The sequence below is a fragment of the Gouania willdenowi genome, chromosome 21 (assembly GCF_900634775.1).
Source record: "Gouania willdenowi chromosome 21, fGouWil2.1, whole genome shotgun sequence".
Taxonomy (NCBI): Eukaryota; Metazoa; Chordata; class Actinopteri; order Blenniiformes; family Gobiesocidae; genus Gouania; species Gouania willdenowi.
The window spans coordinates 18,303,984-18,331,171 of NC_041064.1; the positions used below are offsets into that span (position 1 = coordinate 18,303,984).

At 35.8% G+C, this 27,188-nt stretch overlaps 2 protein-coding genes across 3 annotated transcripts; both read right to left on the reverse strand.

The window, feature by feature from the left end:
- Nucleotides 1–2,775: 2,775 nt before the first annotated feature.
- upf3a (UPF3A regulator of nonsense mediated mRNA decay) lies at nucleotides 2,776–11,271 on the reverse strand. Of its 2 annotated transcripts, none has more exons than XM_028436343.1 (10): nucleotides 11,098–11,271; nucleotides 8,776–8,882; nucleotides 8,567–8,673; nucleotides 8,268–8,366; nucleotides 7,323–7,433; nucleotides 6,704–6,759; nucleotides 6,466–6,624; nucleotides 6,250–6,383; nucleotides 4,472–4,763; nucleotides 2,776–3,268 (listed from the first exon to the last, which is right to left on the reverse strand). In XM_028436343.1, exons 1-10 carry the CDS (start codon nucleotides 11,227–11,229, stop codon nucleotides 3,080–3,082), a joined length of 1,386 nt encoding a protein of 461 aa, XP_028292144.1. In that variant the 5' UTR covers nucleotides 11,230–11,271; the 3' UTR covers nucleotides 2,776–3,079. The 2 variants fall into 2 exon arrangements, with proteins under 2 accessions (XP_028292144.1, XP_028292143.1); XM_028436342.1 differs by having other exon boundaries at nucleotides 4,460–4,763.
- Nucleotides 11,272–14,741: 3,470 nt separating this feature from the next.
- On the reverse strand, nucleotides 14,742–26,940 carry cdc16 (cell division cycle 16 homolog (S. cerevisiae)). Its single transcript, XM_028436176.1, has 18 exons — nucleotides 26,766–26,940; nucleotides 26,527–26,581; nucleotides 24,726–24,823; nucleotides 24,537–24,575; nucleotides 24,307–24,447; nucleotides 22,340–22,499; nucleotides 22,125–22,219; nucleotides 21,705–21,838; nucleotides 20,896–20,975; nucleotides 20,737–20,786; nucleotides 20,572–20,645; nucleotides 20,349–20,474; nucleotides 18,623–18,775; nucleotides 18,356–18,419; nucleotides 18,195–18,256; nucleotides 17,819–17,954; nucleotides 17,486–17,576; nucleotides 14,742–15,438 (listed from the first exon to the last, which is right to left on the reverse strand). Exons 1-18 carry the CDS (start codon nucleotides 26,811–26,813, stop codon nucleotides 15,185–15,187), a joined length of 1,860 nt encoding a protein of 619 aa, XP_028291977.1. The 5' UTR covers nucleotides 26,814–26,940; the 3' UTR covers nucleotides 14,742–15,184.
- Nucleotides 26,941–27,188: the final 248 nt, after the last annotated feature.

The following is a 27,188-nucleotide window of genomic DNA, read 5'->3' on the forward strand; positions in this document are numbered from 1 at the left end:
ATATATATATATATATATATATATATATATATATATATATATATATATATATATAAAATGTGTGGAAAAACTGCCTACAATTGAATTGTGTTCAAATGAAACACAAAACCACAGTAAGTGAAAACACGTCTATAATTCTATTTATGAGACTCCACATCCCACAATGCAATACGTGAAACTTTTGCAAAAATGTCAATGAGAGTGTTTACTGTGTACATTGAAGAAAACAAACTTTCAAGCAGCCATTTTGTTTCTTTTATAAGTAAATGATGTTCCATTCATTGATCTATGAGGCATAAACAACACAAACTAAAATATTTTATCTAATAAAACAAGTTCTGATGAACTACGGCCGGGCCCGCAGAACGTTTCCGCGCCAAACAGAACGTACCACGTTCCTGAGAATTCAGTGAAATGATTCTGTTCCACTGAGTAAAACAAATAAAATTGTGCGACGTAAAATTGTAATCTACGTTGAATTACCTTTGAAAAGATCTATCACACGACTATGTTACCATAAATTTGGAAACTACCGGAAATGGCGGGCCCATTAAAAAAAAAAAAAGGGCTCCGAGCATCTCATCATATTCATTTATAGAGTATTCATATCAAACTGTATTCTGATCTAATGAGAACTAACGGAGGAGTACTCATTTGAAAAATATGGCGCCCCCCGTGACACATACGGAGCAATGGGCCCCATTTACATATTGGTATGTGCCAATGATTCGGTACCACCAAGCGTCGTAATATTTGACTTGCAAAAAATGATGAATCAACTTTTTTTTTTTTCCTTTTGAGGCTCCAAATCAAAAATCGGGCTCCAAGCGTCGATACGTAGACATTCATAGATTATAGCTATCAAATTTCAGCCTCATCCGTTCACGAATAACAGAGGAATTTTAACTAGTGTACACAAGAAAAAAAAAAAAAGAAAAAAGAAAAAAGAAAGAAAGAAAAAAAAAAGAACAAGAAAAAAAAAAGAAAAAGAACAAGAAAAAAGAAAAAGAAGAAGACAAAAGAAAAAGAAAAAAAAAGAAGAAGACAAAAGAAAAAGAAAAAAAGAAGAAAAAAGAAAAAAAAAGAAGAAAAAAAAGAAAAAAAAGAAAAAGAAAAAAAGAAAAAAAAAAAAAGAAAAAGAAGAAGAAGAAGAAGAAGAAGAAGAAGAAGAAGAAGAAGAAGAAGAAGAAGAAGAAGAAGAAGAAGATCATGGCTAGTGCAGACAAAAGGATGACTTTCCTTTAATGTAACCACACCCAAAGCTGAAAATAGCTGACTCATATCAGTTGATTGAACAGTGTTTCTGGGTAAATGATGTTGCCTCGCCCAAACTGACACAAACTGAACAATTGTTAAGTCCTCATATGAGGAGAAAAAGCTTTATTTTCTTACAGCTTCAGGGAAAGACAGACAACGAAAATGACACAAAGCCAGTTTTCGTCCTCATCTATCACAGTTGTAGTATTTGACGGCACTCAGAGGTAAACTAAGCAAGCTGCAGAGATCAGACGTTTATGTTTTTGTAAATCTATTGTGAAATGTAAAAACAATTCTTATTCCCTTTACAGAATATAATGGAGAATTCTGATTTTTCATCATGAAGCAGCTAAACCAGCGATTCTCAACTGGTGGTTAGGGACCCAAAACTGGGCCGCGGACGTGTACTGGATGGGTCGCGGACAGCTGGTCAAAAACAAATAAATACTTAATTTCTCTCATGTTGGACTTGTCTTTTATTTTGAAAGAAGCTTTTCTTTTGACAGGCATGCTGTGAAATTCATGCTGCACAGGAAAATATATAGATTTATGTTTTAAAAACATATCATATATGTGTGTTTTCAACAGCTTTTTTTTGAAAGACTAAATTTGGTTGGTTGAACTAAAAAAAAAAAAGAAAAAAAAAAAAAAAAAGTGGGTCGCGATTTAATGGCCGTGGCAAAATCTGGGTCCCAGGGTGAGACCAGTTGAGAACCCCATGATCTAAACAACAAATGTAATTCATCTTTAGGTTACACACACACACACACACACACACACACACACACACACACACACACACACACACACACACACACACAGACACACACACACACACACACACACACACACACACACACACACACACACACAGAACTTCCCTTTCTTATGTTTTCTACACCCATTCTCTGAAAGTGCTATGTATACAGTTTTTTAAATTTTTTTAATTTACAAAAACTTAATAAAGTGTCAATAATGAGTGAAGTCTATAGAGATGTACAAAGTAGCATGTCACACACACAATGATTATTATTTAGCTGCCTCCTACACATATTGTAAATATGACCAGAAAGGATGATCTGGAGAATTTAAAGTGCTGATGATGTTGTCATTTCTCTTTTTAAAAATTTAAACCAAATTTTAACCAACATAAAATTGCTCATTGTTGTGCTATCGTCCTGGAAACCATGACTGTGCAGTAAAATAAAAACCTTACCATTATCTCACAGTAAGGACCAGGGGTCTATGTTAGCCTTGAAAGCTAACTGTTAGTCATTCAAACCCATGTTCCTCTATTTCAATTAAGCCAAGGGTGTCAAACTCATTTTAGTTCAGGGGCCAAAATACGGACGGAGCAGTTTGAGTTTAAGTGGGCCACAGATTAACGCGGGAAAACAAGTAATTTCAACATTATTGTGCCCTAGTTTACACTTCCACGTATACATAGAATACAAAATATGTAAGAAACTGACAATGTTCAAGCAATAAGTGATAGATATCAGTTCAAACAGGATAATGTAATAATTTTAGAAAAACTGAAGGAATTCGTAATAATGTTGAGTTTTTTCGACAATTCAACGTCAAAAATGACTGCCAACATGCGATATAGGCACCACAAAAAATGTTAGCCCCTGCAAATACTGCTGAGTTTCATTTACACAATGATTCATGTTTTCTCTGTCATTTTTTTTTTCTCCTGTGGGCCAAGTTGGATGATCCAAAGGGCTGGATTTGGCCCCCGGGCCATGAGTTTGACACATATGAATTAAACTGTTAAATACTTCAATTGTTTTTAAGTTTTATATATATATAATTGCACCGCTCAAAGCTCATCTTTACATTTCTCATACCCCTTTTCTATCCCCGTTGGCATGGTAACCACGTCGAAACAATGCTCCATCCTGGGTTCAGGCGAGTGACCCACGGGGATGCTGTCGTACCCTTTACCAGCGGAGCTCATGCGCTTCCTGTTGCGTGCTCCAGGCTGGTAGAGCTGCATGGCCGGACGGTCCTGCACATCAATAAACATCACAGAAGAGACAATAAATCACATTTCTGGAGAATAATTTGTAGAAATCTACTCCAGTGTGCCACAATTAGGGCTGGGCAATACAGTGAGATTCAAGATATATCAAGTTTTCTATTTTGGCCATGTAGACAATTATAAAATCGCCTAAATCGATGTATATTCATTTTATAGCTTATTTTGTTTTAAAATACTACTTTTAGGAGTCGCTGTTATCATTACTTCTCAGAACAACATGTAAAGCATCCTAACCCAGACCTTCATCTAAATAAGCCACACTACAGAACCCACTCACACATGCTGTCCCTTACAGGAGAAAAAGCTAAAAGTGGCACATATTCTGCAGCTGTTTGTTAATAAATTTCTCATTCCCATTGTGTATTTTATATTTTGTTGTCCTTTTGTGTATTTTTTGGTAATTTCAGATGTCTATCTCAGTCGTTTTGTGTCTTTTGTTATCCTTTTGTTTATTTTTGTGTATTATATTATGTTAAGTATTAATGTTGTCCCATCGTGCATTTCTTCCCCCTCTTTCTGTGTTTGTGTTGTTCATTTGTTTTGTTTTTTTTGTTTATTTATGTTGTCCCATTGCACATTTTTTTTTTCTTTTTGTATGTTTTTGTTGTTGATTTGTGCATTTTTTTTTCTTCTTTTGTATGTATTTTTTGTCCTATTAAGTAATTGTGTTGTTCCTTTGTGATTTCTCCATTAATTTGTGTTTTTGTAGTAATTTAGTGTTTTTTTTTGGGGTTTTTTTGCTGTCATTTTGTGGATTTACTTTTAGGGGGCGCTAGTTTGTGATACACGCACAAGTTACTTTTTTTTTTTTTTTTAACTTAAAGAGCCTTGATGTTATTCTAGCCTGTGTGGCATTTTGCACCAGCAAATCTAAACTGTCTCCCTGGTAAGACTTCATATGAAATTAAATGATCAAGATTTATATTATATATTGTCATTTTGAGAAAAAAAATGATTGATGTATGAATTTTGCTGCATATCGCCCAGCCCTAGCCAGCCCTAAATCGTTGATTTAGAAGTCGATCAGTGTCCATAACTTTTCTTAATTGGTTAATGTTATTGTCCTCTTTGAATGAACACATGGTGTAAAGCTCTGATCAAGAAAAAAAAAAAAAAAAGCAATCCTTGACCCCATTGCTCTCCCCATCTCATGCTCACCTTCTCGCTCACCTTGTTACGTAATCGCTCCTTTCTATTGCCCAGGTCCTCCCGCTCCTCCTTTCCCATCTTGTCTAAGCTGTCTGGGCAGAAGGAGTAACTATGGTGGTGCCCCTCTTTCTTGGCTCGATCCTGGCAGTACCCTTTGCCCCACTTGGTCTCGTCCTTTCGTCTCATGAACTTGTCAAACTCATAGTGGTGGCGCTGACGTTTCCTCTCCTCATCTTTCCCACGATGCTCCTTGTCTCTCAGCCTCCTTCCATGCTGACTCTCCCTCTGCTCCTTGTCACTTTCAGGCTGCCCTCTAGTGGACAAACATGATATTACAAGTGTCACAATCAGAATCAGAATCAACTTTATTGACCAACAATGTATGTTATACACACGAGGAATTTGACTTGGTGAACTGTGCTCTCTCTAATAGTGTAAACATTAAATAATAACAATCAACTAGAAAAAATAATAATAAATATAAACATAAATATAAACAGTAGACTAGAATGTGCAAAACTAAATAAAATAATAATAATAATAATAATAATAATAATAATAATAATAATAATAATAATAATAATAATAATAAAAAATAAAAATAATAATAAAATATAATAATAATAATAAGATAAGTAGTAACAAGTACTTTATTTATCCCACAGGGAAATTACTTGAACATAAACTATTAGGAAATGTAGATAAACAAGTCAAAATAAGAGGTAACTGAGGAAAAACAAGTTAAAAGTTGAAAAAGTAAAAAAAAGAGTGTTATGATTGTAATTAATTACATTATGCAATTACAATTAATCACAATTACGAGACTAGATAAGTGTTAAGCTTCCTTCTGCCCCTCACAAACATTGCTGGGGCTCTTTTTATGTGAGCAATGATTGCTTTATATTGTTTATAAATGGGGCTGTTTTTTTAAATAGCCTTTTCTAACATTCCACACTACAAAATAAGTAATAAAAGTATGTATGATTTGTGCTGTTATTGTATCGAATTGATATAGGTGTCGACCAGTACTCAAGGATGCAATATCGGTATCGTATCGGAAATGGAAAAGTTGTAATGGAAAATCCCTGGTTACAATGGTAAAGAAGTGAAAGTGTGATGCATACAGTATCGCCTTTTCTACACACTTCCAATTAGGAGTGTGACAATATCACGATACGGTGATATATGGCGATGTTTTTTCGCACGAAGTATCGATTTGATTCTATTTTTTATATTTTTTTAGTTCAAGATTTATTGTATTATTTTCAAAACCTTTTCTGCTTTTTCACTAAAATGTGAAATTTTAGAGTAAATTTTTGTTTACAGAAAGCACTATAGGAGATACGTATTCATTTACATTGGTATGTTGACACTTATTTACAAAAATGTTGCACTAGAATAGTGTCACTGTTCATAGGACACTTGAATTTATTGTCTTTCAGAGATATAAATAAAAATTGTATTTTTTCACTTAAATCTTTTTTTTTTCTTGTTATGTCATAGACTATCGTAGATTGATTTCTGACCAATATATAAATAATTGCAGTATTGTCAAATTGTGAGATAATCACTATCGTGAGCTTTGTATCGCGTATCGTGAGGTTCCCACCCCTGCTTACAATTCACAGGACTTTGGAATTGAGCATAGAGCTAGCCTTTAAAATGAGCCAAACAAAAAAAAACATCCAAAATGTCACTTTTGGTACCAAAGATGCTACAAAGGTTTAAAAAATAAATAAATAAATAAAACAAAGGTTTTTATTAAAATGAAGGTGTGAAAGTTAAACATAAGTCCTTACTTTTCTTTGGAGTCCTTGTTCTTCATTTGTCCTCCGTTTCTCTCCCACTTTCCCCTCTCTGTCTCTCCAGCCTCTCCTTTGTCCCTCATTCGGTCTGAATCCACATCATCATCCCTGTCACTCTTCTTCAGAAGCTGGTAAAGGCAGCACAGAAAAGAAAAGAAAAGGATGGAACAGATGTGTTCCTCCAAAAACCCACCAACAACAGTCACCCACCTTGATTTTAATGTCTTTATCCGAGAGCTTCCTTTGCTTTTCCGCCTCTTTTCGCTTGCGTCGCTCATCCTCTCGACGCTTCCTTTTTTCTTCCTCCCTTTGCCGCTTCTTTTCAAGCTCCCGCCGCCTCCTCTCCTCCCTCTTCTCTTCTCTTATTCTCTGTTTAAAATTAAGAAAAAAAATCAGTTCTTCACAGTGTTGCTGATTCATATTCATTCCGGTGTTTTCTTTTCCTCACCTGTTTCTCAATTTTCTTATTCTTTATGTATTCCAGCAGCGGTGTCGTCCTTTTGGCTAAAATTCCCCAGGTAAACACACGCACACACACACACGCACACAATTACTGATCACAACGTTGGTTACTAATAAGCCATTCTTATTATTGAATGAAACAAGGGTGGGTAAGGAAATACTACAAAATGTAATTATAGTTAATTTTACAGTATTAACATTAGGGGTGTGTATTGCCTGACATCTGGCGATACGATTCATATCCCGATACATATGTCATGATACGATACGATACGATGTATCCAGATGTTAAAGTATAAGGTGATTATTGCAATTTTTTTTTTAAATATATGACTTAAGAAACAACAAATCTGTAAATTTTTACACGTTCATGAGAACATTATGTATGAAATATAATATATTGGCATATTTTACACTCAAAACATTGGCTTTAACTTGCCATGTGCCAACAACTTAAAATAAAAAAAACAACATAGAATCTGCCGGTGGCTTTTAAACCAACTTTGACTTTAGTGCAACATGACTTAGTGTAACTTAACTGAGGTATACGCCTACACACATAATTACTGTAAGAAGAACAATCTGCTTTGTATATATTGCTGTACCTATGAGCTCTCTGGTTTTTGCCTCGATCTCTCCCAGCAGCGTCTCCGGGTTGGCCATGGACTTCTCCTCATCGCACGAGTAATTCTCCAGGAAACGCCGATATTCTGTGTCTGGGAGGATCCAAAACCAGAATTAACATATACAGTATCACACTAGCAAGATTATCTTTACTCGGCCTAATATCATTACTGTTTGTGATATGTGATTACAGAAAAAAATAAAAATAATTAGAAATAAGGGAAATGGGAAAAGAACTGAAAAGAAGCAATGATGATGTCAGCAGAAGAATATATTAATAGTAGGGCTGCACGATTATGACCAAAATGATAGTCACGATTATTTTTTTTATCAATATTGTAAACACAATCATAATCACAATTACGTTGAGAAAAATTTTAATTTTAAAAATTTTAAAATTTTAAACAAACAATACATGTACAGTTTACAGTGCAAATTAAATTAAAGTTTTAAATAGGAATTATACTAAAAAATAATAATTAAAAAAAAGTACCCAAGAATTTCAAATGTACCAAATACTAACGAAATAATAATGTAAATATTGCGGACGATCAGGTTTATTTAATCATGGATGGCAACCAAAACCGTGATCACGATTTAAATGTGATTAATTATGCAGCCCTAATTAATAGATGAGAAAACAGCGTTTATTCTGGAAAATAAGTCTTATAATTAATGTGGAGAGCTACAATTAGAGTATTTACTTCGGACGTGATAAATAGATAAAATAAAGATAAAAAAATAAATAAAACAAAGGAGTGAAAATGACACATAATGATCAGATTTAATTTTTTTTCATGTCTAAAATTTTTTTTTTTTTTTTCTGAAACGGTTCTAATTGATTAGGTTTAAATTGTTGTGACATTTAATAAGACATTCACATGTATTAAATGAGATATAACTGAGATTAAAACACTGTTTGGTACCTTCTTCAATGCTTCCAGCTTTGGCATCTTTCTTCTTTAGCTTCTTTTTTGAAATCTTCTGAAATGGGGCAAACTCCACCACAGCAGGATACTCCTGGCCTGAAATAACAGTGAGTCAGGACACAACCTATTATTGACCAGCCCATATCTGTAAATATAATGCCATAAAAAGCTCTAAATCACGCTCTTTATCCACCTAGCGCCACGAAAGCAGCTGGCTAATGTTTGTATTTCATATACTTTAACAGCACTGTGTACACATACAGTGAAGTCACTGATAAACAAGAGGCCAATCGTACCCTTAGCGTCAATAAAGACGTAGCCATCAAAGCGGTCCCTGAAAAGCACAATGTCTTTAGTGTTTTTGAAGTTGATGTAGGCTCTGGAGAACAGGTGGGGGTAAAGGCTGTGAAAATAATAGAAGAAAGATCATGTGTCAGCAGTGATAATAAAACTGTTGGATTTTGCATTTTAAGGTGTATTATTATTATTATTGAATTCATCAAACCTCTGATCTGCAGGAAAAAATTCAAAGTAGTCGTAGGATGGAAGGGGACTCAGTTGCTCTTCCAGTTGGTCCTTCGACAGGCTTGGTGGAAGCCTTCGAATTACCACCTGTCAGCAAAAAAATGCACATGTTTTCACACCTGTGAAAGAGCTTCCATTACTGTGTTATGATGTGATTTCTGTAAGTACGTTTTATTTTTATTTATCTACTTATTTTATCTATTCTTTTTTATTTAGGTAGGGACAGTACATATCAATGAACAGTCAACAAATGTAAATATGTAAGATTATAAGCCATAGGTTGATTTCCATCTATTGTCCCGAGACAGGCTGATGTACGAAATGTCACACTTACACGGCCCATGTTACGCAAAATCAACTTTTCTGTGCTTTAAACATCATAAAAGTGCTATTTGGGCTTCATGCATGTCCTCATTAAATCGCGACCTGCTTTTTTTTTAGAATTCAAAAAACCAAATTTAGTTTTTAAAAAATAGCTGTTGAAAACACACATACATAATCTTTTTTTATTTATTTTAATAAATCTATATATTTTCCTGTGCTACGTGCATTTCACAGCATGCCTGTCAAAATAAAAGTCCAACATGAGAGACATTAATTATTTAATAATAATAATAATAATTTAAAAAAATAAAATAAAAAAAATATATATATATGTTATGGTTTATGGTTTTTATGGTTGTTTGTAACAAAAAGTAATGGAAAAAATAAACCAGAATACTTTCTTTTTATTGTTTATGATTGTTTGTAACTAAAATAATGTAAAAAAAAAAAAAAAAGGAAAAGCTGTGTCGACCAACAGTCAAGGCAGCAATATCTATATCGTATAAAAAATGAAAAAGTTGTATTAGGACACCGCTACTTTCTCTTTTTTATCATTGGATTTATGTTTATTTGAATACTTTTTTTTCCAGTTTTAGATAATTTCTTGGAGTTTGGGTGAATATAGGGTACACATTTTATTTAATATATTAAATATATATATATATATATATATATATATATATATATATAGCTTGTATATATATATATATATATATATATATATACTTATTTATTTAATAGAAGTAGGTTTTTGATCATGTTTTTTTTTACACTGTTACAAATATAAAGTACCTAAGATTAGTGCACAACGTGACAAGATGTGCCAGCTCAGATATTTTTAGACTACTTTTAAAACCATAATAAATGATATTGTTTTATTGCAAAACCAAAAAAAAAAAAACACAACCATTATTTGTTAAATCAAAACTTATGAAATTTAAAGATACTGTTTATTATAAAACAACATAAATAATGTTCAAAGCAAAAATATATGCTCTTCCAGAAGAATAATACAGCTTAAGAGATCAATTTATGTTTATTTTACCAAAAGCAACATTAGAAGTAAAACAAAGATGTACAGTATGTCTATTCTAGGGGTCAAATTGTGCAAAAATGTTGGTAAAATACAAATGAGTGACACACTATTTAATTTCAAAGAGAAAATGTCACAATATATTTTAGAGTTATGTGTTCTTTGTTAAATGTTGTTTATAAAAGAAAGTACCTGTCTGTGTGTCTGTGTTTTTTTTTTTTTTTTTTTTTTTTGCATTATTTGGAAAAAAGGCAACTCAAATGTACTTGTTGAATTTATTTATATTAAAAAAGTATAACTTGAATGTCATCATTTATTTTGGCCACATAAGCATTTTTGCTTCTGCCTGCGTTCAGTCTTGTTATATATTTTTAAATTGTGATTTATGTTTGAATACATTTGTGTTAGACTGAAACAAACAAATAAAATGAAACTGGAAAAACTGCATTTTATCTCAGCTATATTCATATATGAGAAATTGAAAGTAGGTGTTGTGTTGTCATTTGAAAATTAATATTTATTTTTGAGTCATTTCAGGTGACCCCATTTAAATTCCAGGCGACCCCACATGGGGTCACGACCCCAATGTTGAAAATCCCCTAGATAGGTTTCCAATGATAACCAGATATTAGAGAATATCACGTAAAAATGCTCTGATAGGTTCAGGAACGTCAGATTGGTGATAAATGATTATATAACATTTATTCGGAAACTGAGGTTTTAAAAGGCCTAAAATAGCCTGTAACACTAATGTGGACTGTTTAGGGTTATATGGTATATATGAATAAATAATACATATATAAATATAAGCAGGTAATGTTAAAGTAATTAGACCACCGTTACTCGGCGCTGTCCTTGGTGCTGAACACAGCTCCATGTTTGCCACCGTTCACTGCTCACCGTCAACACCACCACCACCACGGCCTGTCCGCTCGGCTCACCCACCTTAGTAAACGCCTCCTTCTTCTCCTCCTTAAGCTTTATGTTTCCAGGAGTGTTGTCCAGTACGTCCAGGAGCTGAATCTCAACACATTTCTCTGTTCCTGCCGCTGTTGTTTGCTCCTTTTCAGACCGCATTTCTCTCCATCTCCCTCTTCACGTCTTTGTCGCTAAAACCGCCGTAATATCGCGAGATTTCAGCAGCGGTGAAACGAAACGAGGAAAACTGAACAATAATATCAACCATCGCTACAATTATTACCGTTTAATATGATATTAATTTATATATACACTTTTTATGCTTTTAAACACTTTAAAAAGGAAATTAAAAACTCTACTTTTTGCAACATTTTATGGTTAGATGTCGATGCATGTTTTCAGTGTGTGTGTGTAATTTTTTTGTACATGTTGAGTTTTTATTCTGAATTTGAATATTGGATTTTTTAATTTGCACGTGATCGCTGAGCTGACTTGATTTTGACTGTGAAGCACATTGCATGAAATGTGCTATACACTGTAAATAACACTCGATTTGATATTAGCAGGCTACTCACAGACAACAGTCAGCAATTTTAGTGTAAATATGATGTTTTTCCCACTCTGTGTATTGCCATTTAAAGTAATTAACCATCTATTTTTGTTGTATGGTTGGAAGTCAGTGCAAAAGCATCCTTCTCCTGAAGGTGTTACAGGAGATTCAAGTATGGGCACAACTTCCTGTGTGATGGTAATGAGCTTTTTTTCTATTATTATATTACCAGGAGCTTGTATTAAGTGTTTTCTGGTGTGTGTGTGGTGACAAAGAAGAGTTAATCTGTTTGTGTTATTGCTTTATTTGCATTGATCTGTTCATCTCACACAGGAAGTTGCCCCATAATCGTCATTGACCAACAAGGGATAGAGGACGGACATGCTCGGGTAACACTGAAAGACGCATAGGCAATGGGTTTCAAACTCTTTTTAGTTCAGGGGCCACATATAGAGCCAGTCTGATCTCAAGTGGGTCGACCGGAAAAATCCATATATCCTTCTAATGCTATTCAAACATATTGTTCCCACTATTAACACTTCTATATCATACTGTATATATGACTGAGTTCGACATCATTAAATTGTGAAAAACATTTAAATCAATCAATCCAGTTCTAAGCATTGTACTATTGTTGTAAATCAATTTAAGTTTCCATCTAAATGTCACCATAATTAATGTGTTGGTGTGTTAGAGGTTTCCAACCTTTTTTGGGTCGTGACCCCATTTTAATATCACAAATGTCTGGTGACCCCAGAAACACTTTTTTTTTTTTCTTTCTAGAATTAGTTTTTGATCATGTTTATAAAAGTGTGTAACAAATACAGTGTAGCCAAGATTAGATTTATATTTGAGAAATATTAAAGCTGATATCCGGAGTTTCTGAAAAAAACGTCTCGATGTCCCGCCCTAAACAGCTCCACTTCCTCCCCTTGCCTCTGCCAATCTACCAGAAGCCACGCCTCTACTTTTCTGCACGCTCATCGCGTAACATAACGTGGTCACATTGTGTCGCATTGATATACAGTAGGTCTATGGGTCAGGTAAGAGCCAAAATCATATTTACCTGTTACCTGTGCATAGCTCCACATTCACTTTGATTGACAGTCTCAAAAACAGGAAGTCAAAGCCTATTGGCTGGGCGCACTCGGCAATCGTTTCCAATTGTTGGGTTCTATAGGACGAAGGAGGGACTAATATACACTGATGTATATGAATGACCACCGGCAGCTGACCATTCAAGACTAGTTAGGTTTTTTTTTTTCACATTTCAAAAAAATCATAAACAAAGAATTCTCAGAAACTCCGGATATCAGCTTTAAGTATAATACATGCAGTTATTTGATATTTATTGTGTGAAATGTAAAAACATAATTTTAAGCAGGTTTTTCAATCAATCAATAAATAAATTACTAGACATTTCAGGCGACCCCATTTTAATTCCAGGCGACCCCACATGGGGTCCCGACCCCAAGTTTGGAAATCACCGGTGTACAGTATTAGGATATAAAACATGGTCTTAAGAAACAGAAACTAATTCCGTTTGTTTTAATGTTTAATACAGTTAAAGCGTTTACAGTGTCTTCCGCCTCTCGGTGCAGGTGTTTGATGATGTTTTCACTCCGATGGAGCGACGCTACAGACCGAGCTGTATGAATCCCGATGGGAGGACTGGTTCACTGACCGTCCGTGGACATCGCGACCGGGTACTGAAACACAAGCGGAATCAACCCTTTTCCTCAGTTAAACCACCTTTATTTCTTCTGTAAACTAAATCATAATGAACAGAAAACTCACCGCTGAGAAAAGACTTCTTTTCTCCGTCGATGTCTCCACAAAGGCCGGGTTTCTCCGGAGAGGACACGGAGCTCTTCATGGGGACAAACGTGGAGCACGTGTCCAGGTCTCGACACACCGGGTCGCGGGTGTAGACACCGGCAGAGTTAGACGGAGTGCAGCCCATTTCGAGTCGCTCTCCATCGGATGAACAGTGTGAAATAGAACGGGACTACAGTGTTCTTCAGACGGTCCTCTGAGGAGCTGGGAGTCCTCACTCCTCCCCCAGACAATTACACTCTTCCTTATACCGAGGAAATAGTTTTTATCCCACAATACAGATAATAGGACAAAGTATGAAAGCCCATTCCCACCAGTAAAAATTTAAAAATAAAAAATCCTAGGAAAAGAAAAAAAATAGCTCATTATTGTGAATTAGTATCTCTTAATTTTGACATATTTTGTTTTTAATATATATATTTACTGGGAGGAATGTGCTTCAATACATTTATTTTAAATGTAGTGCAAGATAAACAGGTTTTTAACCAGTTCTGCAAAATGCAATGCATGCCTCCCATTAACAAGTCACAACAAAGATGTTAAAGAAATAATAGTAGATTGTCTGAGATCACACCCAGAAGCACCAAAAAAGCCTGACCCTCCAATTTTTTTTTAAATTAAATAAAAAAATAAAATAAAAAAATTGCAGCTGCTGATTATTTTAGTCATAATTGAAATCACGATTATTTGTCAAACAATAAGTCATTACGGGGCAGAGGAACATGCATGAGCGTGCATTAAACAACTCAAAGTTAGTATTAATAATAATAATTTTTTCTCGTGTGCCAAGCTTTATTCTTCGTAGATATCTGAAATAGTGGAAGTGAATTTTATATATAAAAAATAAAAAAAATTTTCTCAATTATGTTATGTTTGTAATCATGGAGTGTAATAATCAAAATCATAATCAAATTTTGATTAATTGCACAGATTTACATCTTGGTGCCACAGGTCTAAGCACAAACGTTGCCTTTTATGTACTGTATACAATACTACTATAAAATAAAGCACAATGCGTGTTGTCTGCCTAATGTTTGGTTGCAGAGTTGCTGAATTTAATCCAAAAGAACAGAAAACACACATTGGATTAACTGGAATAGGTATTGGTAAATAATCATGAATAATAACACCAGAACACTAACCCCACAAAGAATGTTTTTTTATGCATGTGCTTCCATTTTCTGTGACATACTATCTGACCTTTTTATCTGATAACAGAAAAAAAAAAAAAAAAAAGCACAACTTATTTTAAGTTAAATGCAATGTTTATCGCGTAGGAAAAGAGTTTTCTTTTTCTCAACAAAACTGCAAATCTTGAGCTGGCTCTTTATTTGAAGGTAAAAATCCACAGGGCTAAGCAAACCAGAAGGTTCTTTCACAGTCTGAGCTGTCCTATAGGACCGATGTGTGGCTGTGTTTGCTGAGTGCAGTCAAGTGTCAAAACACATGCTTTGAGTGTTATTACCCAAAGTCCTTTTCAAATGTACTCCAACCCTTTACCAAGGCACGCATTTATCTCCTCTTTAAAGTGCACAGTGGACTTACACATGTTTATTTAGCTCCCTTTAGCCTCTTCTCTATGTCCCCAATAATGCACAAGAGGGATATCTACATTAAACCTTTGATGGAGGATGGAGGGCTTTCATTGTTTGGTTCCAACATTATCCTTGGGCTTCCATGAGTGCATCTGTGACGGCCTGTAGCACTTCTTCAATCCACAGCGTTGGATTACGTGCTGGTGTCTGATAGTGTCTCTAGCATCACGTCGTTCTCATACATGTCACACTCCAGCGTTAACGAGAGTCGCAGCGGTGTCTCCAGCACCATTTTGTCCTGGTTAGACAGTGGAGTTTCTAATGAAGTCACGCTGGTATCATCCAATCTCTGTGTGGCAACGGAATCCCCCGTTTCAGAGGTGTTTAGCATCTTCATCAGCGATGGGGTGTTCAAGTTACTGCGCACTTTGTCACTGATGTCTGTACCTTTGTAGGAAAGAAATAGGACATATTTACAGTTTCAAAGGATTCTGCTTTTTAAAATAGCTACATAAACTTTTGTGTGCTTTTTTAAAACATAAAGATTACTTTAACCTTACCATAGTGGTTTCCAACCTTTTTTTGGACCTTGACCCCATTGTGATATTACTCATTTCTGGCAAACCCAAAGACTTTTTTCTCTATAATGAGTTTTTGATCGTGTTTGTTACGATACAGAATAGCGACGATTAGTGCACAAAGTGAAGAGATGCACATGCTCAGATATTTTTATACTGCATTTTATTTCATTTTTTTCCTGTTTATTATTATTATGATTATTATTATTTTTTTTTAAAATAATTTACTAGACACTTCACAGGGTTCTCGCCAGCACTGTGGAGCGTAGGGGCCCCTGATTTTGCTCCCCTACGGAGCAATGACGCCCCCTTACGTTTTCAGCAACGTATGGGGATTTCCTGTTGTTTTTTCCTTTTTTAATTGGTACCGTCAGATGTGCACGAGTTGTTATAACTCTGTTTTTAATCTGCATAACCGAGAGACACATTCATCAGTCGCACCATTTATTTAATACAGACGATTGGCTCAGATGCTCCAGTCTTTACCTGAAGACCCCTGCAGCCCTTTAGCTGCCCCCGATGCATCCTCTGCTTACGTAACCATAATAACCATCCACGTATTTAAGCTCCGAGGGGTGCAAACAGTCCGGACTCCTCTGTGCACGGAGGCTCAAACATAGCGTGGCCTGGAAGGGCCTCGTGGCAAAGGCACGGCCTCGCTCCCAGCTCGCTGCTTACAGAGTCCGTGGACATGGATACCTCGCTGAGCCGGGAACCGAGAGTGGAGATTGGTGCCCCCTTCACAGACTGTCCTCAGGGTGCCCCGACACGGGGACAGGACCACGACAGTTGACACAAGTTTAATTTGATTTCATTGACAAATGAAACTATCAGCTATTAAAACTCCAGGCTTGTCTTAAAGACATCACATCCTGGATGAGCCGTAACTTTCTCCTTCTTAACCAGGATAAAACCAAAGTGATTTTATTTGGTCCAAAACAGCTCAGAGATACATTATCAGAGCAAATAGTGTCTCTGGATGGCATTACTCTGTCACCACAGTAAAAAAAACATTTTGATACTGACTTATCCGTTAACTCTCATGTTAAGCAAATCTCAAAAAATAAACTGTACTTTCATTAAATTTTTTCTTTTTTGTTTCTAGCTTGTTTCGTTCCTCAGTTTCTGAGCAAAAAAACTGAGAAAACAAGCTTTTTCGGAAAAAACCTGTCAGTGACTTTGAGGCTATTTTTTTTTTTTACTTGAGTGACAACTCAATATTGGTTTCCTTCTATAAAACAACAAAAACAACACTGAGACCGGACTTTTGATGGCAAAATGATCATTATTTTGCTATCTGGGTCAGAGTTGTATGGTTCCCTCAATGTATTTTGGCCTTCCTCCAAGGTTCACTGCTGCCCCCTACATGGCACCAGTTGGTCACAACATCATAGTACAAGGCTGATAATCATGGGAGACATCCGTCACAGTCTCCTAGCAACCCCCGTTGAAAAACACAATTGGCATACATATACGTCAATGACAGTGAACGCTTGGATTTGAAATGACGTATATGTACGTCAACGGCAGTCAATGAGATAATATCGTAATAATCGTTGATTAATCATTGTATCGTCAAGTCCCTTAGATGACACACCCCTTAAAGTAAGGCAGTAACAAAGATTAAAAAACTTTAGTTTTACTTCACTATATTTGGCCCCCCAAGAATGATAGATTTCAAAATTTTGCCCGCCAGTGGCATTTACTCACGCACCACGCCCCCTATGCTATGAAAAATTCCCGATGAGAACCCTGCTTCCGGCGACCCCAAGGTTGAAAAACACTGCTATAAAGTGACCTTGTTTAAAAATGCATCAAACTACACAGTAGCAAAAATAGTGCAATAAAATTATAAACAAAAAACAGTTTAACATTGGTAAAAGATTATTTGCTGATTTTTGAAGATAAAATCTCACCGATATATGCATCAGTGTCACCAATGTACATCTCAATGCAGTGACCCAGCATCGTCACAGAAAAAGTGTCGTCCCGTTTGAGACCAAGTGCCTGCCACAAACAAAATAACAAAGCAATCAAGTTAAAATGTTTCTGTTGCTTACAGGAAAACAGAAATCCAAAGACTGTCAATCAAATGACCACAAAAACAACCTCCAACCATTTGCTTATATAGAAAACTGTTTTTTTTTTTATGTTATTCTTATGTCTCAACAAAACAGCACAAGAGTCAACAGACTCCTAAGGGACAAAAAGACCTAAAACATGTCATATAAAGCTAAACAAACTCTCACCGTATGAAAGTAGTCAATGGCACTTTCAAAGTCACCCATGAGGCTGTGCACGTATCCAATGGAGGCGTAGGTGGAGGCATGCTGCGGGATCAACACTAGTGCCTGACGGTGGTACTCTAAAGCCTGGTCATACTTCCTACAAGATCCGAAAACAACAATATTAACATTCTACAATAACTGACCACTGTTACAAGTTTAAGTTTCCATAAATCCTGCACAAAATATAACATGTGGCACTGAAATACAAAGTTTCTGCATTTATCTAAATCCCACTATCTCGTACAGACACACCAATGATGGTAAATTGAAAGAGAAGAAGCCTTGGATATGTCCTGCCATGTATTCCCAGAAAGAATTTGTTTGATTTGAAACTTACTTCAGTTTTCGACACACGTGACCCAAGTTGTTTAACAAAGGCTCCCACTTGTCCACAGTAACCTTCAGTTTAGAAAACATCACCAAATGATCAACATTCAATGTAACAAAAAACACTCCAATGACTCATGTAGATATGATTATTATTAATGTAGTGTTTACCTCATTCCCTATGGCTTTAATTTTCTCCATTGCATCCAGAAAAAACCTCTCTGCTGTCTTCCAGCTGAAACAAATTCAGCAGCAAAATTTACCTCCTGTGCAATCGACTAAAGAGTAATCAGGATACCATCAAACAGTACATTCTTTCAACTTCATATGGAAAAAAAAAAAACATTGTGTCGTCCTGTTTTAAAGAATTAGTTAATCCTGTGTTCCTGTTAGACCGCAGTAAAAGGTGCTGCTGTGTATTCTACGCAGTATACTCACTCTCCATTTTGGAACGCCACGACTGCGACCTCGTGTATAACAAACGGATCTTCTGGAGCAATGCTGAGCGCCTGGCTGAAGAAACGTTCTGCCAGTTTGGAGTTGTTGGTCAGGCCGTACTCCAGGCCAATGTAGAGCATGGGCAAGTGGCAACTAGATTAAAAGGACGTAGAAACAAAAGTAAAACACCTAAAAAAAACAATAACAAAAGATCATCCACATGATGCAAAGTAATCACTTTAGTTTAAACCTGGGCTTAGTTTAATAAAGGGGATAGATGAAACCGAGCTCTGACTATCTTTTATTTTTAACAGTAGAGAAGTTATATACAAGTCCAATAATTCCACTTTTAAACAATTTAATTTGAGGTTATGCAAAGAAAAAATATTTATGTTGCAGATTATTGCCCTTAGTGTAAAGTTTAATGTAATGTAATGTGTTTTTATCGCCAATAACCGACGCTCATTTACCAATTAATTACCATTACCGTTAAGATTTAAATGTTCTATTGAGAATCTGTGACGTAATGCACAATCATGCATGAATAACAGTCATGCAGACACAGCTATTCTAGTTCTACGACATGGGGCGACCGTGGCTCAGTCGTACAACGGGTCATCCAATAAGTGAAGGATTGATGGTTCCTATCCTGTTCTATCCAAGTCATTGCCATTCTGTCCTTGGGCAAAGCATGTTGGTCAGAAGGGCCGGAGGCGTGAAATGGCAGCCACGCTTCTGTACCACCACTGGTATGACTGATGGGAGTGACCAGTGTGAATGAATAATGGTTTCTGTAACTTGTGTAATGTGCTTTGAGTCTCCTTGAAAGAAGCGCTAAATAAATCCAAACCACTATTATTATTATAAATCCACTGTATAATACATTTTAATCAAGTAGAATTAGACAGTTTATTAATACTGCAACCCTGCAGTGCCTGATATCAAAACAGTGACAGTGACATTCACAGACTGTTCAATGACCCATTCAAAAAGCACCACGATGAAGAGAACGTTTTCCCTTCATCATCATTTTTATACTTGCAAACACAAGCATAAACAATAACAGAATATCAGGATTTTTCTAAATCACACACCTGCAGCGCTGCTGAATGGTATTAAATAAGGATAGGATTTCTCTGCATTCTTTTTACGGGTATTTATTAAGAGAAATGCACCATGTCGACATGCTCTGGAGTCAGCCCGGTCTCTGTTTCAGCCACTGTCGACTGCGATCATGAAGGTGGAAACAAAACATGGATCCAGATGTCGGTCTATCCCTCACCGTTTCAAAAACTAAAGTTTACAGCAAAGCATCTGTGATTTTACAGATACTTTTGTGATGAACTGTAACTATTTCATTTTTTTGTGTGCTTGTTACAAAAAGGAAATGATTGGTTTAAAAAGTAGTGGCGTGATGGTTAAGGAAGCGGGTTTATAGTGGGAGGGTTGCTGGTTCGAATCCAACCTGGGCCATCACTGTGGGATGTTGAGAAAGTGCCTTAACCCTACCTACTCGTGTTGTACATCGCTTTGGATGAAAGTGTCTGGTTTGTCTCTTAGTCACTGTACATTTAAACCTGCACATTTTCCCTGAACCTTAAGTCTGTTATAAAAATTCTAAGCTGCATCGCTCACTACATGTGACTGGAACAAAATGCACTTTCAAGAGTGTTGTGAAAAGTCGTAATTGTAATTGAGTCAATTACTTATAAGTCAATGTTCTTACCCCTTCATGAGCTGTGCAGCAGTGAAATATGCAGCCATGGCCTGGTCATGTTCACTCTCCACTGCAAATGAATGTCCATAGGCTATCCACGCAGGGCCGTACGTCCTCTCCAGGGTTGTAGCTTTACTGCAGGAGATCATCCATAAACAGTAAACTGCAGCGTAAATCTAATGCAGCATCAAACAATCTGTATATTGTTTTGACCATGTTTATAAACACAAACCTTAAGTATCGCCGAGCGTGTTCATTTTTATGGCCGACCATTAGATAGTAGCACCCCACAGCAAACCAAGAAACCTTGTCACAAAGTTTAACACAGGTTAGCATTAAGGTCAAAGTGTGTAACTGTGTATGCAGAGTAATGGGAATGATATCAGGGTACACTTACTGGGTTGTTAGGATACAAGTCTACAAGCTTGTGTGAAAGGTAAAACAACTCTACAAAGGGAAGAGAAAAAACACAGACGCATGTTAAACTGATTGGAAAAATAGAAGAGCAGAGTAAACAAGGAGCCGAGTGTGTTTAGAGCACTGGGAGATACTTTACCATTTGCTTTACCGAGCTCTACCAATGTTCCTATGTGAACTGGTAAACAGTTTGCATGAAAGGGGTCTTTGACCATCACCCTGAAAAAACAAATAAAAATCAATTTATAATTTAAAACCTAAATCTTTTTTTTTGAGCATAGGGCAATGCTATAAAAATGGAAATCAATTAAATATCAATGAGGCTATGTTGTTTAAACAAAAAAACTAAATTAATTTGCCATGATGAAGAGCCAATTACAGCAATAACGAATTACTTAATTACTAATTTATTTTATTGTATTATGTTTTCACATCGACCAATGTGAATAACTATTTAAAAATGTTACTTTTACTCAACAAGCTTAATCAGAATCCACTCCAGCTGACAGTAAAAAAATAACTAAAGTGAACTTGGTTCTATTGGTTTTTAGATTATTTTTCTTTTACATTTATTTCATTCAATTCTCATGTTTGAGCCGGGGTAAAATTTCTGTAAGCCATTTGTTGATAATAAAAGGGTCAGTTTTTCTCATTCCTACTGTAGCTTACTATTGTTCTCTGAGTAAAATCACTTGTATAAGCCTTTCCTAACATTCCACAATAGAAAATAAGTACCAGTAATAAATGTATGTATGATTCATGCTGATATCGTCAAAGATATTGCAAGAGTAAAAGTTTGATTGGGAAATCTCTATTGATTAGCTTCCTTTCAGCATTAATTCACAACAGTGGATAAACATATATAACAGTTGTAAGCTTAGCTGTACACTTGTTGTGTTCTGGATCTGTATTCCTCTATAAACCAGGATGGACCATGTGGATACTTACATTGATGTGAGTTTGTAGCACATCTTGAAGTCACAGTTATAATAATGCCTCTCAGCGACTGACACCACCACATCCAAGTTATCCTGTAGACCATTGACCATCTTGGGCACCACCAGATCACTGGGCTTGTTGTACTGTACAGTTAAGAAAAGGAGGGAATTAATTCATACTGGGAGCCACATTATGAAGGCCTAAATAAGCTTGAATGAAGATAAGCACATACACCACAGTCATTGGGGAAAAAAGAATATTAATGAAAAGCTGTCACAATCAACATTTGCATTTCAATTCATTTATGTGGTCCTACTGAGTAGCGCGATAGGGTTGTTAGCTCTGTGATACACTGCACAAGTCTTTAATCACAAATACATTAGCATAATGACAAATGAATAAGTGGTCCTTAGTAAAATTATTTTTTACCTTCTTTAATTTATTCTCAAAAAGGAAATGCAAGAGCTCCTCCTCTTCACTACTGCACTGTTTACTCAAAAGAAGCGAGTCAAGGAAGTCTTTTTCTGAGGAAAGAAAAACATTATGCTTTGTATTAATGTACTGTACAAATCAGTGAACTATTATGCAATAAAACATTTCTATAGAAGATTAAAATGCTGATGTCCACCACTGGCCAGCCTTACCTTCCTGTGCAGTCAACATGTGATGGGAAGTTAAGAGCTCAAAGGCTTCAAAGCAGTACACATCCAACTTCAAGGCCTCTTTGTAGCTTGATGTGGCTAATGGCCTGTTGTCCATCGCGTCATAGATCTTACCCCGCAGGAGGCAGATAGAGCTGCTGATCTGAAATGTTACACAGAAAGGGAAATGAAACCAAACACATACAAAATACTCAGTCCTGGGAATTCATGTGTTGGTAAATGACAAGAATCGCATGCGACGAACGATCCTAAAGGACAGTCGTATGAAAATTGCATTTTAAAACGTAAGTGCTATGAAGGAAAAAATGGAATTTACGTTCTGAAATGGAAAAATTCATCTAACAAAAAACAACCTGAGCAGTTTCTTGTTTCCTCTCTATTTACAATCAGGCCCCAACATGACACTGAAATACTTAACAGTTTACATGCATGTTTTGGGACAATATCACCCATTTAGATGCTATTTTTCACTTGGAAACAGGTGGCTGAATGTCTAGAAATTAAAGACTCTTTCTCTACTGCGTATGACAGAGGGAGATTTTTTTTTAAATTTACAACTGATTTAATGTTCTTATTGATTTTCAAACTGTTAAATGTTTTCTGTTGCACTTTTTAAATCATGTAAAGCACATTGAATTGCCTTGTCTATGAAATGCAGAGCAAAGTGATAGAGCGTACACGCGCATACACAATTCCACCCAATATCAGGACCTCATCAGAATCAGCATCGAGGGGCCAAAACTGATGCACTATAAGGCCAGGCCAGATGTTCAGCTGTGGTTCTCCAAGGGGAAAAGAGTTAGGAGACCCCACTATAAGAGTAGGACCCTCTGAATTGAATTCCATGGGGTGAAGCAATGCAGATGCTAAGTTGGTTATGCTACTGTTAAGTTATTTTAAGTACAGCATTTCTACAAAAATGAAACAGAATACATAATACTTTGCTGTTATTTAAAACATATTTGTTACGTCTTCTTTTAAATTTATATAAAAGAAACCTGTCATTCCAGCCACTGCTTGTTGCAGAAAATCAATATTGACGATAAAACATTTTGCAAATATTATATCCCGAGTCACTGTCAAACTTTACTTCATACAAAACTAAACTATGTACAGTATGGGCATCCAGTAGTGCAGTTTGCGTTTACATATATGGCAGTAAAGTATAATATATATTCTATATTACACCGCAGTGTTTGTTTTTGCTGTAAGATAGTTGGAGAGGGAGGAGTTTACGTTCTAGGAGGGGTATTAGGTGACAGTCACCTGCCAACGTGGGCAAAATCCAACCCGCCTGTTTGAAGCTGACTTTGTTTTTACAAAATGTGGAATAACAAGGGACGGAGAAAACAAAACTATCAACGTTGTCCCTCTGAATGAGGCTAAAAGGATGCATACATCACTAGAGCAAAACCATTATAAAGTGATTTTTTTCATCAATGCACTTTAGTTTTTTTGGAATGCATGTTTTGTTTTATTTGAAGGACTAATATAAATGATAAACTTTGTTGTGCTTTTTTTGAAAAGCAAAGGCTACTGGAATATTAAAAAAATGTCAGAATATTCAATAAACATTTACTTTCTTTAAAAAACATGTCTAAAAATGTATTCTCTGCTATTTATGCACTATTTTAAAAAAATAGTTAAAAACTTAACTGCATTCGATATTCGGCCAAGCGTTTATATTTTATTCAGCTTCGGCCACAAATTTTCATTTCGGTGCATTCCTAATTGAAATGTGTTGTGATGAACAAGTGGTTCAGATTATTATGACTGCATTCAAACCTGAAAAGGCACTGGTACAAAGACAAATTTAGCTAATGGTGTATTAGTTAAACTGGTCATCATTTTACCTGGTGACGTGTAACAGCAGAATAATTTAGACAACACACCACTGTGTAAATACAGTAATAGCTTGGACTGTGGTAATATTATGACGTAAAACTCACAGAGGTAGGGGACATGTCCCATTCTTTAGCTGTCTCTGGTGTCCCACTGTCCTCTTTCACGGTCCTGTCCAGCAGCTTCTTACAGGCTGTCTCCTCTGCATCCAAAATATCCAAGGCCTGCTGGAACTCTTTAGCAGCGTACTAAAAATCCATACATATGAATGAACTAAAATACAACGTCATCATAATAATAAACAACATTAAACCTTAAAATGATTTGCATTACTTACATGACACCTAGCAGCAAGATATTGACATGCTCCATACATCTATTAGTGAGGACAGGAAAGATGAGTCATGTTAAACAACTCATTATAGTGTCTGGCATCAAAGTCATGGCACATGCCAAGCACATAAATAATTGACATTTTGATGATGCAATCCACTTAATTCATTCACATTAGCAACACCTCACTAACCTTGTCTAGTTTACGTGAGCGTAGAGCATGAGAAGCTCTGTGGTACTGGGAGGTGAGGTAAAGGCACTGAGCGAGCCAGTAGATATCCTGGGGATCCTCTGTGGGTCAAACAGAGCAAAACTAACAGTTACTGTACTTCTGTCATTAAGAGGATACTTAATCAAACACTAGAGGTAAACATTTACACAGCAGTATTTCAGATCATCGTTTTATCCCCTTACGTTGTAATGGTAATCCATAAGTGACTCAGTAGCTGTTATGTAGAATACAAGTGAAAGGCAATTAAATGTCATCACTCTTTCGGTTATGCATGGATATAAGATGAAGGGAGCACTTTTACTGAAGCAGTTCAAATCTAATGTTTGTAAAAACGTAAACAAAGCATATTTACCTCATGTTTTTCTAAAGCTTTGAGCTGTTGTTATGGTAACTACAGGAAAACTAATGTTAAATTAAGCAAAATCTTAATTTCATTTGGTTGACTAAAACTAGATTATAACGGAAATAATTCTGATGGCTAAATTTAGACAAAAACTAAGTTGCATTTTTAGTCAAAAAGACTGACTCAAACTAAACAAAATCAAAATTAGCTGTCAAAATGCACACGGGTGCTTTATACATTATAAACAGCTACTTTTGAATCTGCAGTAATGATTTCAAAATGTGCACTAGTTTATAGTTTAAACTAACATTTTGCCTTTTATGATCTGTCCATGTTTACCATTTGCAATGTGAGCAATTTCATTTATGAATGACAGTCTTTTTCACATTGTACTCAGGAAATAAAATTTAACAGTGGCTTTACAGACCTTATGTTGACAGTGTTTTAGTAAAGGTTTGTTTCACTGTCTTCAATGATATTATGGGCATTGTAAGAATTTGTGTTAATGTACAGTATATAATACAAAGTGTCTACTCATACAGAAACGTATCAAGACGTTTTCTACATAAGCGTAATGTGCCGCCCTCAAGGATCTTTTCTTCCGCTAACGTGGGTTTGAATCCCAATTTTGTCATATATATTTTTTCATTTTAACATATTTAACACAGCAAAAATCCACCTTGAAAAATACATATACATTTTAGGGTATTTCCTGGGTTAGGACTAGGGTTAAAGCTAATAATAAAAAGGTTAGCGGTGTAGCTAAAAATAAATATGAGCTAAAATAAAACAGAACATTAAGTCACGTGGTGAACCTATCGCGGCACCTAAACTGGCTAATGAGGGGTGCTCCGTATGAATAGCCACAGCCTATATAATATATATCCTGTTTACTCAAATGTTCTTATTTCATATATGACCAAAATACTTTGTATCAGCAGATACATCAGAATATGACTTTTTAAAAACCCAAATATCAGCATTGGCCCTAAAAATCCCTTATCGTTTGTGGTCTATAATGAAGAGAATAAAAATAACAATCAGCACGATATTGAGTATTTATTTTTGGTCTAAATGGGTTAGTTTCACCAAATCATAGGAAAGAAAAGCTGGATGTGGTGGTCACGTATTTTCAGTATAGTCCTTGTTAAAACAGATGTCTCCAGCTCCTTGTTGGTCTCTGTTAAATGCTAGTCTAATACATGTTGCAGTTTGACTTAAAGGGCACCAGGATATTTTCATTAATTATAACCATATACTGTACACAGCAATGCAGTTTGTAAGTCGGGGAAAGAACGACCAGCAGAATCACATTGCGATAAATAAGGAAATATTACTTTATTATTATGACCAATAATAATCCAACAACTGTCTCAAGCGAAAGTACAGAATTATAGGACAGAGCCTTGATGTACTCACCGTGAGAAAGTGACGCTATCTTGTCCGCCCAAAACAGAGCACTTTGATACTGTTGCTGCAACAACATGGACACCAGCAACATTAATACCTTAAATACATATTTCTCAATACGCCATGCTATTTATAAAGCGGACAGGCAAACTGCAAACATTAATGTTCACTGACAGTCAGTGCATGTGCTAACCGGCTAGCTTTCGCTAGCAATATACAAACTCTACAAGCTTGTTTTGATTCCTTACCTGGTCAATGTACTGCCGAACACGCTTTCGTAGCCTGTCCATATTCATGTTGTGTTTTTAAGATGTAGACACCCTTATTTTCAAAAGAGTTGCATTATAAGGCGCAAATAGACAGAGCTAGCATGCTAACAGCGCACATAAACGAATTCCGCGGCTTCTTTTAGCAGGGAGTGCTCCGTCAATTTGCTCCGGAACGAAACTGGGGTTAGGAGAGTATTTCCGGGACAACTATATATATATATATATATATATATATATTCTTTTTTTAACCACATTTGTCGTAAAATAATAACATTTTTCTTTCTTCCTTTTTTTTTTTTTTTTTTTTTTTTTTTTTTAAAGGAATAAATAGCCCAAGTACCTTATTTCATTGTTTAAGGAGTTGTGCCAGCAAGTTATTGCTACTCGCTCCCCAATCTTGGC

Excerpts from the sequence above, each read along its gene's own strand:
- upf3a (XM_028436342.1), bottom strand. The coding sequence starts at position 11,229 with ATGCGGTCTGAAAAGGAGCAAACAACAGCGGCAGGAACAGAGAAATGT. Across the intron at positions 8,674-8,775 it reads TTTTTTCCTGCAGATCAGAG|CCTTTACCCCCACCTGTTCT; the intron begins GTTTGATGAATT and ends TTATTTTCACAG. Across the intron at positions 8,367-8,566 it reads CGTCTTTATTGACGCTAAGG|GCCAGGAGTATCCTGCTGTG; the intron begins GTACGATTGGCC and ends CTGTTATTTCAG.
- cdc16 (XM_028436176.1), bottom strand. The coding sequence starts at position 26,813 with ATGAATATGGACAGGCTACGAAAGCGTGTTCGGCAGTACATTGACCAG. Across the intron at positions 26,582-26,765 it reads TTCGGCAGTACATTGACCAG|CAACAGTATCAAAGTGCTCT; the intron begins GTAAGGAATCAA and ends ATGTTGTTGCAG. Across the intron at positions 20,976-21,704 it reads TGCTACAAACTCACATCAAT|GGTGATGGTCAAAGACCCCT; the intron begins GTAAGTATCCAC and ends TTGTTTTTTCAG.